Source organism: Myotis brandtii, unplaced genomic scaffold (genome assembly GCF_000412655.1).
Source record: "Myotis brandtii unplaced genomic scaffold, ASM41265v1 scaffold470, whole genome shotgun sequence".
Classification (NCBI taxonomy): Eukaryota; Metazoa; Chordata; class Mammalia; order Chiroptera; family Vespertilionidae; genus Myotis; species Myotis brandtii.
In genome coordinates, this window is record NW_005367953.1 from 4080201 (window position 1) to 4097097 (window position 16897).

General features: G+C 43.4%; 1 protein-coding gene across 5 annotated transcripts in view; it reads left to right on the top strand.

Moving 5' to 3' along the window:
* ZNF608 (zinc finger protein 608) overlaps positions 1–16897 on the top strand; it is a 113886-nt gene that overhangs the window by 42056 nt on the left and 54933 nt on the right. For all 5 annotated transcript variants that reach the window (XM_014547326.1, XM_005875845.2, XM_005875846.2 and 2 more), the window contains one exon: positions 9459–9714. In XM_014547326.1, the coding sequence (XP_014402812.1) occupies positions 9459–9714 (256 nt within the window). The remainder of the gene's footprint in view (positions 1–9458; positions 9715–16897) is intronic.

A 16897-nucleotide genomic window follows, 5' to 3' on the forward strand; every position in this document is an offset into this window, starting at 1 on the left:
CCGTGCACTGTCCCCCGTCGCACAGACGAGGTCCTTGGACCATGTTGGCTTGTTGGTTGCAGGGCCTCCGCATGGGGAGTCCAGATGACAGTCCTCATCACGCGCTTTCTCCTGTCTGCACTAGCGTTTGGTTACTTGTATTCTAAAGCGGAATGGCTTAGCATCTTTTAATTAAAAATTAGTCTTAAAAAACAGTATGAAAGGAATATGTGTTCGTGTCAAAACTCAGGCAGCACAGAAGGCTGTGAAATGAAAAGTGAACCCGCGCCCCCCCATGTTTTTATGGATGAAATGTCTGGGAGGAGGCGTGAGACACAGAGGAGAGGCTCTCCCTGGAGAAGGACCTCCGCTGGCTGCCCGGTCGGCTCCGTGCTCAGGGGCAGGACTGCATTGGGGACTGGGAACAGCTTTTGGGTGGGGGAGGGACGGTTCACCAGAAGAAGCTTTTAAAAGTTTGGGTTATGGTACAGAACTTGGTAGAGGTCATGACCATCCCTCCCAGGAGATCCTCCAAAGTCAGATGAGAACACCACCCTTGCTCTCATGGAGCTGTAAGAACCAGACACTCCAGTGACCTTGAGTGTCTCCAAGGTGCCCTTGGACATGGGCATGTCGATGGCTGTGGGAGCAGGACTCTGATTTTGTCTCCCTCTGTAACCTTTGATCTCCGTGATAAACTATGGAGCTCTTTACTGGGTGGCTTGATTTGCTATGAAATTAAAATTCCAAAGCTTTCTTTATTGAGATGGATCAGTATTTAGAATCTGCACTTAGGAGTCCTGGAGGGAAGAGAGAGAAGACATGCATGCTGTGACTCAGACATGCATTTATGTGGGCAGAGAGGGGAGTGAACGGTCCCAAGATAGTGTGTGGGCAGGGGGTCCAAACTGCCCCCTCTGTGGCTGGCCCGCCTTCGTTCCCGCACAATGTGACCCAGGCACTTCCTTGTTATTTGTAGGGCCAGCGTGTTTTGTGTTGATAATTCAAATGTCTAAAATACTCCATTCAGGTGGTTGCAAATGAGATTTCATGGTGTAAGGTAAAGAAGTGCTGTGAATAGAAAGGATTAGGAATAAGGTGACTCTCCTCTCCCCCAAACAAATCAAAACAGGCTTTTATTTCCTCCCCCAGCGCCAATCTCCCTTCTTATAACCATGTCTGTGTCCAGAAGAGTGAGGGTGAGAGGCCTCCAATCTTTCCCTCATTTCAGGAGAAATTTAGAGTCCTGCAAACACCGGCAGTGTATTGATGTCCAGGATCTACTAAGAGACTCAAGTATTCAGAGGTTTTGAGGTTGATTTGTTAGTATCAGTGCAAAATCCACAGTTAGAAATCCAGAGTCAAGTTTCACTCCTAAGGTCTGGGGACCAGATCTAACGGATAAATATGGGGTTGGTGTGAAACTTTCCAGGAATTCCCCTTTGTGCAAAAGTAAAGGGTCGCGCGAAAAGGATAAATTCAAGGAGACATGTGTTTAGTACCTTTAGGACAGTCTCCTTTATTTGTGGATGGTTTTTGTTTTTTAAGCGGCTTTGGAAATAGGCAGAAGGAGAGGAAATCAGGCAACCCTTATGAACACGATATGAAAACACGGGTCATTTACTGCTACTATTTAAAGCACACCCAGCTCCCTGAGCCCTGGGAGATGTCAGTGGCACTTTTGAAACAGATGATTAGTCTGTGGCTCAGCAACAGGACAGGTTTTTTTTCAAAGCGCACAAGTGAGGCTAAGCATGTGATAACGGACGTGGTCTGGTGGAAATGTCCCGCCACCTCCGTCGTGCCACGCTCCTGTGGAGCTCCTACTCAGGGAGAGCCTCCCAGGGAGGGATTTGGTTTGGCTTCAAAACAACCAAATACATTTAAGACAGAGTCGAGTCGTTTCATCAAACTCGGTCTTTACATACGCAGTACCTTTTCTTTTGCTTTGCAAAACTGTCACTGTTAGAGGATGACGTGGAAAGTAGTCACTGCCGGTTTAAAGTATATTTTAACATAGGTGGCTGGCCCGTCTGTGCCTCTGCTTCGGGCCCTGTATGTAGGGCCACCTCTGGAGTGACACACTCGCGGTCTGTGACCTCCCTAGGCCACCTCTCCTTCTGTGATTTCGGGGTGGCTGGAGTTCTGGCTGGAAATGCAAGCATTTGTCTTGGCCCCATTGGCCTTGGGGTCAGAGCCCTGGCCCATCCCCAGGCCGAGCTCGCCCAGGTCAGAGGCTAAGCCTTTAAAAGCACTTGAGCAGCTAAACGTTTGGCTTTTTATTTAGGGCAGGCTCTGGTCTTCACACCTGGGAACGAGAAAAAGAAAATAGTGGTATAATTTCCCTGTCCTGTATGTGGTTGTAGCTTTTGGAATGGGATGATTTAAAACAATGGAATGGGATGATTTAAAACAATGACAACAAGACAAAGCTGAGCTTCGGTTTCAGTGAGGTTTTAAGTGCGGCTTCTGAAGGGGAAAATAGTGGTATAATTTCCCAGTCCTGTACATGGTTGTAGCTTTTGGAATGGGATGATTTAAACCAATGACAACAAGACAAAGCTGAGCTTCGGTTTCAGTGAGGTTTGTAAGCGAGGCTTCTGAAGGGATTGCAGTATATTTGAGCGGACGATTGAGGTTCACGGTTTTGAACTTGGTGCAATAAAAGGTGACACAGGTGTGTGTGGCTTCTGAGGTTTTAAGTGCGGCTTCTGAAGGGATTGCAGTATTTGAGCGGACGATTGAGGTTCACGGTTTTGAACATGGTGCAATAAAAGGTGACACAGGTGTGTGTGGCTTCCAACATACAGAAAAGGTCAAAAAATAGGAGGAAGGTTTCTTTCCAACGTGTGTTCTGTTTTACGTTTCGGAGAGCTTGCTTTTGGTGTACGTCGATGTGGGTTCAAATTCTGGCTCAGCCACTGACCCTAAATGACCTTTTAAAGTTACTTTTCCCGTTTCTTATTTCTCATCTGTATAGCACTTTCCTGACAATCTTGTGAAGATTGAATGAAAGAATGCACAGTAGAACCTAACCTCTCCTGTACTGCCTGTGTTGCACAGTAGCTGCTGATACTGTTACTTTTTTTTTTTATATATAAGAAAGCCCCATGCACTTTGAACTCGGTGGGGTTTGGCCTTGAATTTCAGCTCCTTAGATAACTTGCCCATCCTCCGAGATCTTCAGTTTCTGCCTCTATAAAATGGGGATGTTATGAGAGTTAAAGGACTTAGAAAGTGTGTGGTGCCTGGTACACAGTGGACCCTTAGTGAGGATTTGCCTGTATTGTTTTCAAAGCAAGCTGGAAAGCACACATCGCTTTGATTGTGGTTCTAGAGGGAAAAGTCTGCTCCATTTAGGAAAGAGAATTAGGGACAGCCGAATCTGGTTGTTCCAGGTTTGTCTTTCAAGGATGGAGAAAAGGTCAGTGCTTCAGGAAACAGTCTTTTAAGCTTCCCTTGCTTTGCTAATGAGGCGGTGACGTCAGACAGAAAGGGTGGTTAAAATGCAAAGTGCCAGACTTGCAGCAGTGGTCACCTTTAAAGAGCGGGGATTTCCCCTACACAAGGTGCAGTCTCTGTCTAATGCTTTTTAAATTAAAGAGGAGGCTGTGGGCAATCTCATAAAACAGCCAAACACCAGGGTATAGAGAAAATGTGAGCATTAAGTAATTGTGCCCCAGCACGCTCATAGAATGTGAAAGTATTGACCAAGCAAAATAAAACGCCATTCTCACTGTGGTTGTTGGCGATCTCAGAACTCCAGGATTGAGGGGTTAATAGCAAGACGTGGAGCCTTGTGGTCACAGATGGAAGAAACCTGGGGCAAGGCCCCGGTAGGGTTCAGATCTGCCCCAACGAATGGGCTTCCCCTTCTCGCTGGCCTGGTAGCACTCGCTGTCCCTGAGCCACCTGACTGGCTGTTTGTTGGATCTGAACAGAGCAGGAGTGCCCACTGGAGCACCCCCAGCCTGGCCCTGGCGGCTCTTCCTCCTTTGCTGTCAGTGTCTGGGTCCTGGAAGCCATCACAGGCTCACACAGTCGCTGCTCCAGTGATGCAAAGCCGCCGCCATCAGCTCCCCAGGCTCATCAGCACTCAGGGAGCCCTTGAAATAAGGTGAACAGAGAAAATATTGCCAGAATCTCGCCGCAGATTTCCCCCAGCCCTCTGATTACACACACTAAGTGCCGCTATCTGTGTAAATAACCTTTTCTTCCCCACCTCTCGCTCCCTCCCTGCTCCCCCACTCCCAGGCTCCAGGCTCTCTGGAGTGATAAATAGCCAGGCTACTGCTCAGCGTGCACCAACACCTGGGAATAATCATGCAAAAATAACAGTGAGAGACTGCCGCGCGTCTGTTCTTGACATTAACTTTCCTCAGTTTGACAGGCTGCCACCACCAGCTGTTAGACTTATGGGTCTTTTTTTTTTTTTTCCACTGGAGATGGCTGCTTTCCTGCTTCCCTCTTTTGGGCTGTAATAGGCTACATCAGTGTCCCATCAAGATGACAGAAAAGGGCGTTGACAAAGGAACCATTGCTAAAACCAGCCAGTGCTCTGTTCTCATTTTTTATCTCAGTTATTCATGTTATTTGACTACTAATTCCCCACTGATTTCTTCACGGAACATGTGATTATTGCTACTTTAGGGTACCCTCCCAGAAAGGTGTCTATAACCGCCTCTCTTGAATTGTCTTTGAATGTAGCAAAGCCTAGCATTTGGCCTTGTAGGACCAAAACACCTATTGATTACCTTTTAGTTCAGGTCTCAAGTATGTTTGTAGTAATAATAGTAACCCTGACAACGGCAGTCCCTTTTATTTTATTACAGCTGCTCTGTACTGGGCCCTGAGCTAATGTTGTCTGGGTGATCTCATGTGGTAGTTGCGTTAGCCAGGGGTTATTTCCATTTTACAAATGAAGCCACTGAGTTCCACAGAGATCAAGGGACTCGCCTGAGTTTATGTCACTAGAGGTGGAGCTAGATTCCAGCTCAGAGACGGACCCTGCACCGCCCCCCCCCCACATGTTGCTGGTTGCCCTTGGGTGCGTGTCTGCAGTTACAGCTGTAATTTTGCTGTGTTTGTATGATCTTATTTGATTAGTGCCACAGTTTTGCCCACTCTTGTTTTGTTAGCAGGCTGCACAGTGCCGGGCACACAGCAGGTGTGTGGAAGTTATTTATCGGGTGGATATCTGAGTGTAGGTGAATAAAAGGAGACTTTGGGGGGAGCAGTGTATGATAACGGGGTGCAATGGGAGACGAGTGGGCAGGGATTTTGCAGAAGTGTAGGGCTCACCTGACCAGATGCCAGTTTAGGAAAGGAGTGTTTCCCCAGGCTGAGCTTTTCAGGGTTAAGCCCTTTTTCTTACACATTTAACATACTTTAATTGCTCTTACCCATGTATTTGGAGGGGATTAGAGATTTATGTTAAACATAATAGGACATAAAAAGGAGCTTTGTGAGTTTGTGTGAAGAGTTAGGGAACTGTACAATCCAACCAGGGACATTCCCCGCCCCGCTCCCCCCACCTCCCTCACAAACCATTGTTTCTGAGCTGAGCACTATACTGAGCCTTCACTTTGCATGAATTATCTCACTGAGTCTTCACTGTGACCTTATGTGAGTAATGTTATTCTTACTCCCACTTCTTAGGCCCAGAGTAGCCAGGTAGCTTGCTCAGGGTCCCACACAGCAAGTAACGACAGGACCAGGATTTGAACCCAGTACATCCCCAAGGCCCACCACTATCAAGTCCAAGTGTAAGCTGCCTCTTCCCTTGAAGGAGTCCTTGTGAGAACTGTTGCTACCCTCTGTCTTAACTTCGTTAGCTGAAGAAATTATGGTTCAGTGTCGGGGATCAGTGACCTGAGAAATCAGGGTGCAGTGGAGTTGATCTTCTGTGGAAGGCAAAAATAACTATTAAAAACTCTCTCAAATCCTGCTTTACATATGGTGCATGTGGTTTTGTGTTAGCCACCGTGAGATACACAAGAGAACTGAAACCTGTTGGGGGGAACATCTCCCACTGGGGGCGTTCACAGGCAGAAAGAGTTGGCCACACTGCATTATTTTCCACCCACACCTTTTTCTTTGTCCCCGAGTGTCTCCTGAGTGCCTGCTGTAAAGTTTCTGCATGTAGGAGGCTGCCACTGGGGATAACTTATCGCCCCGTACAGATAGGGGTCACATTTTTCTCTAGAATCAGTAAGTTGGGCTACATGACCTTCTACCTAAAGCATTCTGGGATTGTCTCCTGGGGGAAGTGGGGAGACAAACTCAGCTGCTGTGCCTGGCCCGGTCACGCGGGCTGAAGGGAGGCTCGGCCCTGTCAGTTGATGTCATGAGGAATGTGGGCTGAGCATAGCACATTCAATGATGATGTTAAGAGATAATGGAAATTCAGATATTTTCCTAATTTTTTGTATTGGCAAAAGTAAAAATAAAAGAAATAATTGGAAGGTTTTTAAAAGTAGCAAACCTACCAAATAAAACATCTCGGGGATGGCTGTAATTCCCTACGCCCTCTCCCAAGGTGACCTCTGGGGAAGAGGAACCCCCAGCAGACCATGTGGGTGGTCTTTGTTCTTCACTCCAACTCCTGAAATCCCAATGGAGAAAAGTTCTCTTTCCCCCTCTCACTGGTCATGGTGATCCTGTGCCTATGAGAATGGCAATATTGAGCGACTGTGAGGAAGCCGGTGCAGTGGGAAAACTAAGAGAGAAATTCACTTGTAAAGAGTCATCTTTAAAACTCTATTACCTATTGCATTTTCCTATCAAGTTTAAGGGTTTTAGGCTGTTACCACATTGGGGGACTGTTTAGGGTTAGGTTAGCTTCATATTTACAGTCAAACTCTCTGAACCTTAGCTTTCTCATTTGGAAACATGTGGGACAGGGCTCCAATGTCCCTTCTGTGAACATCATGAACTAAACCTTTTCATTGCTTTGGATTGTGCTGATGGAAATAAACACAGTTAACTTGCTAGCAGGCCCAGGATACCTCAGTCTCTCCCTACAAACCGTCTAGATTCTCTAGAAATTTGCTCTTTGGAATTACATACATATCCCAAATAGTGATAGGTTATCAAATGTGAGTGTCTGTATGCAAATGTAGTCAGAAGCTGAGTTATATGGATGTAAGGACTTAGTCTAGAAATTGCTGTGATAGGATTTGTCATTAATATTAGAAGGCCAAAAAACACATTTTCCAGTTGAGGAAAATGGGCTTCATTGAGGTTAACTGATTCTCCAAAATCACAAGCTTAATCAGTGTGTCAGAGTTGGGGCCCAAATCCTAGTGTTAACATGCCCTGGCTCTGTAGCCTCTCTTGTACACATTTTCCCATTGTGTCCTGATCAGAGAATTGGTGCTCTCCAAGACTCCTCACCTCTTTTGTTTTATTTCATTTTCTTGTTTATCCAATTTTTGTACAATTTTTTCTCTTGAAATTAATGAAGACTGTCGATTTAGTGATACAAAGAATAGTTTGAGAATATTGTTCCACTTAGTCTTTTCAGTTTATTTGTGTAGCATTAAATTACAGCCAGTTTACAAGTAACTATACAAATTTACATTTTGTTGGAAACATTGGGGAAACAAGTGCAGTAGCTAGTTTATAAGTTTCCTTGCTCTTTTTTTTTTTTTAATTCTAGAAAGCTCTTCCAATTACACGCAATCTTTTAGTCATAATAAAGACCACAAGGAAGCATTGGTTCCCCTCACCCTTAAATTTCCTCCCTCAGAACTTCTTTCTTCATTTGTCAGCTTGGTTTTAAAATAGGAACTATCAGTGTGAACTTTGATCCACATTAAGCTGCATTTACACGAAAGCATAAATCACCAGATCTGGGGCTTGAGGCTGTTAAATGCTTTTCTTTCTTGGGCTCTGTGATCAAGAATGAAGAACAATAAAAAACATGGAGCAAAAGAAGTTTTATGGCAGCTTTGAGAGCAGGAAATTAAGTTTCTTTAACATGCAGTTGGATGAAGGGCTGTTCTATTGCATCTTGGATCACTCAGGCAAGTGAACGTCATTTTATCATTTTAGTGAAATGCAAACTGTAGAAATAGCTCACACAGTTATATGAACAAGGAGGCCACACAGATGACTGCTTCAGCTGTTGAACTAGGGAGCACATTTTCTTATGTGACTTATCTTGAAATGCACTCTTGCATTTTTTTTTAAAAAACAACAAAGAGTATATAATATTATGTCTGTAGCCAAGTGTCGATTTCTTACAAAGGCTAACTTGGAATATATGTACAACAGACTAACCTGGCATTTTACCAAAACAACCATCTATGTGTCTTCTTATACATACAGCTTTCTAGCCCAGCTGATAAAATATGCAAGGTGTTGTTCCTGATATGTAGAGGGTGTCTGTGTGCAACATGACGACATAGGGGACCTGGAGTCCTGGCGCAGACATGCTTTTCGCATGTGGCTCTTTCACATTTGATAACCTATCAGCAAGGCCAAACCTATTGTGTAGCAGTCATAATAGTTGTTAAAATGTGTCCAATGAATGGATGAGTTGGTTGGTGACCTACCTATTTAGTATGTGCATAGCCTTTGGTTTCATTTTGGCCAGGTGCCCAAATGTTTTGAGGTGAAGAGCTCCTTTACTGTTCTCAGGATAGGGGTGCACAGGAGACATGGTATCACAAGGTCTTGTGCTGGCTGTCAATTTCATTTTCTGGATTAAAGAGACAGGGCTGCAGAGTCTCCGTTGAACTCATCAGGGATCTATCTTTACAAGTTCAACCACTACAGGACTTGTGCTTTGAAGAGACTGAAATTCTGCCGATGTTGGGCACAGTCATTTATTTCTCCGTTTATGTGAATTCTCCTGAACTTTGCAGCAGAACACTTAATTCGGAGTTGATGCTTAATAAATACATGCTAATAATATCCAGTTTATGTGTTTCAGTGTGTATATAACCAAGTTTATGCATTTTATGTATTTGACAGAGTAAGTTAATGTATTTTAGTAGTGACTTTAATTCATTAAGATTTATAAAGTACTTTGAAAACAATTTTAGTCCATTTCCTCTGCTTAGATGTCCAATGAGGCATATATGGTGGTTATTGGAGTTTCTCCTTTGGAAAATACTGTCATTTTGAAAATAAGATTTTATTACAAGTGGTAAATAGTCCTAATTTTGCAAAGCATATTTTATTCACGTCTACTGAGGCTAAAGTTTGTCTGTTGGTGAATTTAGAAGGACACGAAAAGCCTGGCTAATCTTCAGGAAGCTAGAGCTCTGATAGTTGCTTTCTTTGGCACGAAAAAAAGAAAATGCTCACTCTTATTCTGCTTTATGTTTTGGCACCATTAAAACGCTCAGAGCATATTACCATTGCAAATGGAATTTGGAAGGGTGATGTATTCTAGACGGGATGTAAACAGATTGCATTGAAAAGAACTCACAGCAAGCAGCACCACTGCAGTAAGCCTGTCTGTCTTTCAGGTTGACCCCCTGTTTACAGTGCCAGCGCCTCCACCGCCGATTTCCAGCAGTCTCACGCCTCAGATTCTGCCCTCCTACTTTTCCCCGGCTGCATCCAATATTGCAGCCCCGGTTGAACAGCTTTTGGTGCGGACTCGTTCCGTGGGTGTCAATACCTGTGAAGTTGGAGTAGTGACAGAGCCCGAGTGTCTCGGGCCCTGTGAACCTGGGACCAGTGTGAATTTGGAAGGGATCGTGTGGCACGAAACAGAAGAAGGTAAATACAATTTATTTTTATATATTTCCTTGTGCCGGCTTCCCTGTGATGTGTTTTTGTCCACCTGTAAGGGGAATTTGCTTTGTGGTATTGAGAGAGGAAAGAAAAGTGGTTTTGATGCTCTTTGGATTTTTGTTGAAATAACTGTTTGTCTTTTTGTTCATGACTGCTTTTACTTTCAGAATGACTCAGGTGTCCCTGCAAGTGGCTTTTCACTGTAAGTGCTAACAGGAAGGACTGTGAGAAGCAGGGTGAGGGTTACCCTTTCCCCTAAGAGGTGTCATGGAAATTAGAAAGTGACGTAGATCTCGAGTTTCTTTTCTTCTTGGTGTGCCAACTGCTCTGTCTGTCTGATGTGGTGTCTTTTGTGTTGTTGAGGCTTATATTTACCTTCTGAATTGAGCCAGGGTTTTTGCGTGTATCGGAGGCCGTCACCGTGATGTGGCTCTGGCTGGTGGGTGCTCACATGAAGCCAGGGTCACAGGCTTAAGCCCCAGGTGAGCTAGTCAGTTCTCTTGTATGGCCAGGTGGAGACCACAGCACGTTCCCTGCTCTTTAAGTCAGCAGGCCATCTGGCAAATGCAGTCCATGAGTCATAGTGAGGTGCAAGAGAAATGGGTCAAGATTAATCTATCACTGCTACTGGAAACACAGATCCGACTTACGCCATACTGATAGTGGATCCAGACCCTGGTTGCCATGTCTGCAGCACACGATCATCCAGTACAGCGGGTTTCAGATGGCCTGTGTCATTAATAGAGGCCAACAGTTCATTGAAAACTAGAGAGAGCTGTCCTTTGGGGCGTGGCAGAATAGAAAAGATAAGGAAGAAGCATGCCAGACTGTACCAGGAGAACAGAGGAAAAGGAAGACACTGGGGAACCTTTTTCCCTCTAAGCTAGACTGGTCAACGATAAAGGAGGTGACTGTTGTCAATATCATGGTCTTTGGGGAGAAGGGAAAGGACAAGGGTGAGGGTAATAAGAAGGGTCTGAGACTCAAAATCATCATTTAGGATCTTCTATAACAGGGTGAAAAATTGAGGGCTGAAAGTTAAAGGAAAGAAAATAAAATATATGCAAAAAAGGCTGAGTGGATGGGAAAAGGGACTACTATATTGGGAGTAATTATTGGGAAAGAAGTAGTTGAGAGAATAGTTAAGAATAGCGACAAACTGGAGAATGAAAGGAGAGAATAAAAATAATGAAAATCAGGTGACAGGTGTAAACAATTATCTGAAGGCAGAAAATAGCTTAAGTTGTTTTAAGATAGAAAAACAAATTCTTAGAAAATTCTTTGTTTTACATATTACATTAAATATACTCTTATAGGACATATTTCATCATTAGATAAAACATGTGTAGATAGTGTCAGTAAGGATTAATAAAGATTTAATTATCCAAGAAGGAACCAGAGATGGAATGAAAGCAGTAGATGTGAGGAGTTCTCTGGTTTGCTCAAATGGAAGTGATAGTTAAAATTTACTTTTGGCTTTAAAAAATTTGGGGGCTTGGGTGCTCATCCTCCTTTGAACTTTGAACTGGGAAGCCATTTAAAAACAGCACTGTGCAACCACATGAGGAGGGATTGATATAAGAGGAGCGGGAATTAAAATTTCCCCAGCCCTCTTGCCTGTTCAGACCCCATCCAGTGTGAGGGTTTCCAGGTGAGGCGCAAGCTTCTCTCATTGCCTCTCTGTAGGCTGTGCGAATACTTCGCCCCCCTTAGATTTTCCCTAGAGCAGAGGTGACATCCAAGGGCTTCAAACTGGTCCGCTGGTGTGAAATGTATAGAAAAGGACTTAAGACACAATAAGGTCACAGTTCATTCGTTTAGGTGCTGATTTTTCAGGAACAGAAAAAAGATTTGGAAAGAGTAAGGGCTGTACGTTTCCCTAAACTTGAAAGTAAGATTCTCTTGTACTTGGATAGTTTACTCGTTGGGGTGAAGCTTTGTCTTCCACTACTTACTTAGCTGTGACTTAGCGCTTGTCGCTTATTTATTCCAGTGTGAGCCAGGATCGCATTCCTGCAGTGTGACCTCCCTGGGTGGTAGATGTTGTAAAATTAGCCACAGACTTTCTGGAACAGCTGTAAGGCTTGGGTTATTGTCCACTTTGCTTAGAAGTCTGCTGGGTTTTGACTTTTAACCTTAGCCTCTAGTAAAAGATGGGATTGTTTAGAAAAAAAATATGCGTTTAAAAACTTGATAACGTTGATATGGAATTCTGATCGTCGGCACATGAGCTTAAAGAGCTTTACAGTATGACTATCCAACATCATCATTATTGCTGTTACGTTGTAGTGAGATATATATATCTCCTCTCCATTTCACCCTCTTCTGAAAAATTCAATCTCCTGAGTCTGGTGGACCTGCTTTGTATGCTGTGATCCATCCCTCCCTTTGGCTGTCTTTCCACTCCCACGGCAGCCTGATGGCTGGGGAAGCTTTTCACACACAGTCATGGAGCTGTGGGCCGTTCCAGCCTTATTTTCACATTTTCCAGGATTTGGAATGTATGGATGTTTACTGTGATGACAACAGGAGCTGGAGCTGTTAGTAGAGTCATTCTTGCCGGATAAACTAAACTTCTGACCTCCACAGAAGTTAAGAACTCGTCTCAATAAAGGCCTAGGTCCGAAGATGTGTGTTTAATGTGCAACCATTTCCAAGAGCATTCCATTTGCATTTTCCCCTCAGTACAGTGTGTTTAAGGCTCTTGTACCAATTTAAAAATTAAACCCACTTGACTGTTAATTTTTCCCTTTCGGGAAGGACAAAGAACAAAACAGAGCAAATGCCTTTGGAGAGCTGAAGGAGCTGGGTTTGGGGAGCAGGGGAGGAGAAAGTAAGCCACATAGTTTTCTAGCGTGAGCTTCTTGAACAAAGAGCAAGTCGAGCAGTTATAAAACTGTCAGTAACCTTTGACTAATGTCCTGTAGATTGAGTTGAATAAAATCTCTTTTCTGGTGTTGTCATTTGGAGGGTATTGTAGAACGTAGTGTTTTTCACAAACCTAATTTATGTGCATTCACGCGTGTGTGAAGGTTGTATAAGTGTGTGTGTTTCAAGATCCTAGAAATTTGGAGAGCTTCTCTCTGCAGTCTTTGGGGGGATATTGAGTGTTCTCATGATTTCTTTGGATAGTGCTGGGGAACTGCAAGACTGGAATGTGAAATCCCCACTAAAGACCTAACCTTTTCTTGTGCTTGCAGTTCCTCGTTTGAGGGAGGATACTTTTAGTCACAGACACTTTTAGTCACAGACTTTCCCCTTCGTCGTCCTGCCAGTGCATGGAGTCTGGTTGCTGAGAACCAAACTGTGCTCAGGAGTAAAGTGTTCCCGAGCAGCTTCCTCTGGAAATCATTAGTGGGTTTCAGATCATACTTAATAGGAGAGAAAAACTATTACTGCATTTGGATGTTTAGTTATTCTACTCTGATCTTTCTACTTTAAGGTGCATGCATAGGAGCAATGATGTATTGTACAAAATTACTCACAGATGTTGGAAAGAATTTCCTTAGCATTTCATTCCTGACATTTGGGACACACATGCCTATGTATAGTTATTTGTTTGAAAATTTGCTCTTTTTTGCGGGGAGAGGGGTAAAACAAAACAGACAAAACATGGTGTATATAGCAATGTGTGTAAACACATATGTGTTGAACTTGGCTTTTAGTTCTTGTGAATGTATTTTCCTTTTGATTTTTATTGAATCATTTTTCTTATTGGGCTTATTTATGGGGTTTTTTTCCCCTACCAAGTACATACTTGGTGTGGTAGTGTCCATGTTCTCTCTGTCATCCCTGTCCCCTCCACTTTCCTATTGGTTAAGCAAAGCCACTGAAGAAACGGAAGCGAGAGAAAGAAAACTGGTATTTGCCAATGACAACCTTTTAAACATCTATAGGTTACAGGATGGTGGTTCTTAGCTCTGGGCATGTGAATCACCTGGAGAGCTTTTATTTTTCATTATTATTTTTAAAAATCTTTATTTTTGAAAGTATTACATATATCCCCCCTTTTTCCTCTCCATTGACCTCTTCTGGCCCATCCCTGCCCCCTACCCCAGGCCTTCACCACCCCATTGTCTGTGTCCATGGGTTATGCATATATACATGCAAGTTCTTTGGTTGATCTCTTCTCACCCACCCACCCTCCCCTGCCTTCCCTCTGAAGTTTGACAGTCTGTTCCGTGCTTCTATGTCTCTGGGTTTTTGTTCATCAGTTTTATTTTGTTCATTCGATTCTACATATGAGTGAGATCACGTGATACTTATCTTTCTCTGACTGGCTTATTTTGCTTAGTCACCTGGAGAGCTTTTAGAACACACTGGTACCCAGGCACCGCCTCCAGGCATTTCCTGGGCCTGGGTTGGCCGTGTGGTCTGGGTTGGAGACCTGGCATTGGCATGTTGTTTCAAAGCTCCCCAGGGGATTCTAATGTGCAAACAAGGTTGAGAACCACTGTCTCAGGGGAGAGAAGGGATGTCCTGGTCCTTTGCAAGCTACTTCACATTTTCCCTTTATGGAATTACATGTGTCATCGCCTCATTTTCTTGGGTATGCAATGGAGAGAGACACCTTCCTACTTACCTCACAGGTAGGTACTGCCTGTCAGGATGCTGTACTGTGGCAGGTGAGCATAGTTCTCCAATCACAGTGCTGATGAAAAAGAGGGTCCGGTCCAGCTTTGATCCTGTACGTGAACTGCACAGAGGTTTGGGGGCTTAATGAACAACTAACTGGTCCCACTCTTCCTAGTGAATCACTGTGGTCAGGTGGACCGCCCTGTTTGCTTCTGCAGTGAGCCAGACGCAGGTTGTGTGTGGTTTCTGTCGAATTATTTTTTAAATAGTTCAGAAACCCAGAGTATTAAAGAAGTTAATGAGGTAGCAAATGAAGGGTTGTATTTGGAGAATCACTGGGGGTTTCCAGAGGGGACAACTTGTGATAGTCAGTGTGGTTTTTTGAGAAGATGTTACACCTGGTGTGAGAGGAGGAATGCTTGTTTCTGTGAGGCCCTTCCCCTGATGTGCTGCGTGTTTTCCAAGGAAAGAAAAGTGATCTTGGGGATTCATGTGTTAAAGGTAATTAACTGGAGAAGTAAACGATACTCTTTAAACCACCAGAGATGTTCTTAAATTCTTTTGCTTCTCCTGCATCTCAAAGTCATAAAGAGGATAAATGTTTAAATGTGCAGTATAGGGGGTTTCAGGCTAATTCATTAACTGGCAAATGATTCTATGTAATTAATAACAGATCTAACATATGGTATTGTTATTCCTATTCTGCAGTATTTACCCACCAACCTTATTACTGACAATAGAACATTCCTTTTCAAATTTTGATTTGAGGAGAGATGAAATATTAATCCAGGCTTACTTGGTATTTTTAGTAACTGAGCAGAGAGTTATTGCAAGACTCTACCAAGTGAAGTATTACTACTTATTAAAATGTTTCCCAGTGACTCACAAAAGGGGAGTAGGATGCCCACTTTTGCTTTTGCATTTCATTACCTGCCACGCCAGTGATGACTAACAGGCAGTCAGGGCAGACATTCAGGTGGCAGTGGATCGGCGTTCCCTGTCAGTACTGTGCTAAATGCAGAGAAATCAGCCCCTATGTGTGAGCATGGCAGGTGGGCGCGTTGTTTAATCAACATGGACTCCCGGAGGTTTTGAGGGGCTGAGAGAACCAGTAGTTAGTGCCACTCTGTGTGCTGGTCACGGACTTTGTCCTCAGTCTCCCCGGCCATCTTGCAGTGGTTGTTGCCAATGAAAGTGTGGATGGTTTTTGATTTATCTCCATTGGTGGCAGAGCAGTGTGCGCATGGCAGGTGGACTCCCGGAGGTTTTGAGGGGCTGAGAGAACCAGTAGTTAGTGCCACTCTGTGTGCTGGTCACGGACTTTGTCCTCAGTCTCCCCGTCCATCTTGCCGTGGTGGTTGCCAATGAAAGTGTGGATGGTTTTTGGTTTATCACCATTGTTGGCAGAGCAACTCAGAATGCACCTTCCAAACTGCATAAGGGCTGCCCATTTTCACATGCAAAGGGCAACCCACATAGGAAATGAAATAGTGTAGTTGCTTTGTTACTTAACACCTAATGTCACCACCAAAATATACACACTAATGACACTAAAGAACAAATGTTTGGTCTAAAAACATTAAGCTGAATCCTACCTAATAGTAGCTTATTTTTCAAATTGACAGGAGGTGAAATGACTGACCATGTGTACAGTGGTGAAACATTTTTAAAAAAAATAAAATTGGTTTAGGATATATGTTCTAAATACCTATAAAACATATCAGGTAAGTATTTACTTTTTTAAGATGACTGAAACTAATGTTACTAACTTCACAGAAAAATCAGAAAGTAAAACTGGAGGGCGAGTATTCACATAGTGGACACTCAAGGATTTGCTGGATAAAGGAGAGAGTGAGGAGGGGGAAGGGAGGGCTTGTCCATATCATTGTCCTGTATTTTTTTAAAAGATATTTTTATTGATTTCAGAGAGGAAGGGAGAGGGAGAGAGAGATAGGCCATCTTGCAGTGGTTGTTGCCAATGAAAGTGTGGATGGTTTTTGATTTATCTCCATTGGTGGCAGAGCAACTCAGGATGTACCTTTCAAACTGCATAAGGGCTGCCCATTTTCACATGCAAAGGGCAACCCACATAGAAAATGAAATAGTGTAGTTGCTTCGTTACTTAACACCTAATGTCACCACCAAAATATATACACAAATGACACAAAAGAACAAATGTTTGGTCTAAAAACATTAAGCTGAATCCTACCTAATAGTAGCTTATTTTTCAAATTGACAGGAGGTGAAGTGACTGACCATGTGTACAGTGGTGAAATATTTTTAAAAAAAATAAAATTGGTTTAGGATATATGTTCTAAATACCTATAAAACATATCAGGTAAGTATTTTCTTTTTTAAGATGACTGAAACTAATGTTACTAGCTTCACAGAAAAATCAGAAAGTAAAACTGGAGGGCTAGTATTCACATAGTGGACACTCAAGGATTTGCTGGATAAAGGAGAGAGTGAGGAGGGGGAAGGGAGGGCTTGTCCATATCATTGTCCTGTATTTTTTTAAAAGATATTTTTATTGATTTCAGAGAGGAAGGGAGAGGGAGAGAGAGATAGAAACATCAATGATGAGAGAGAATCA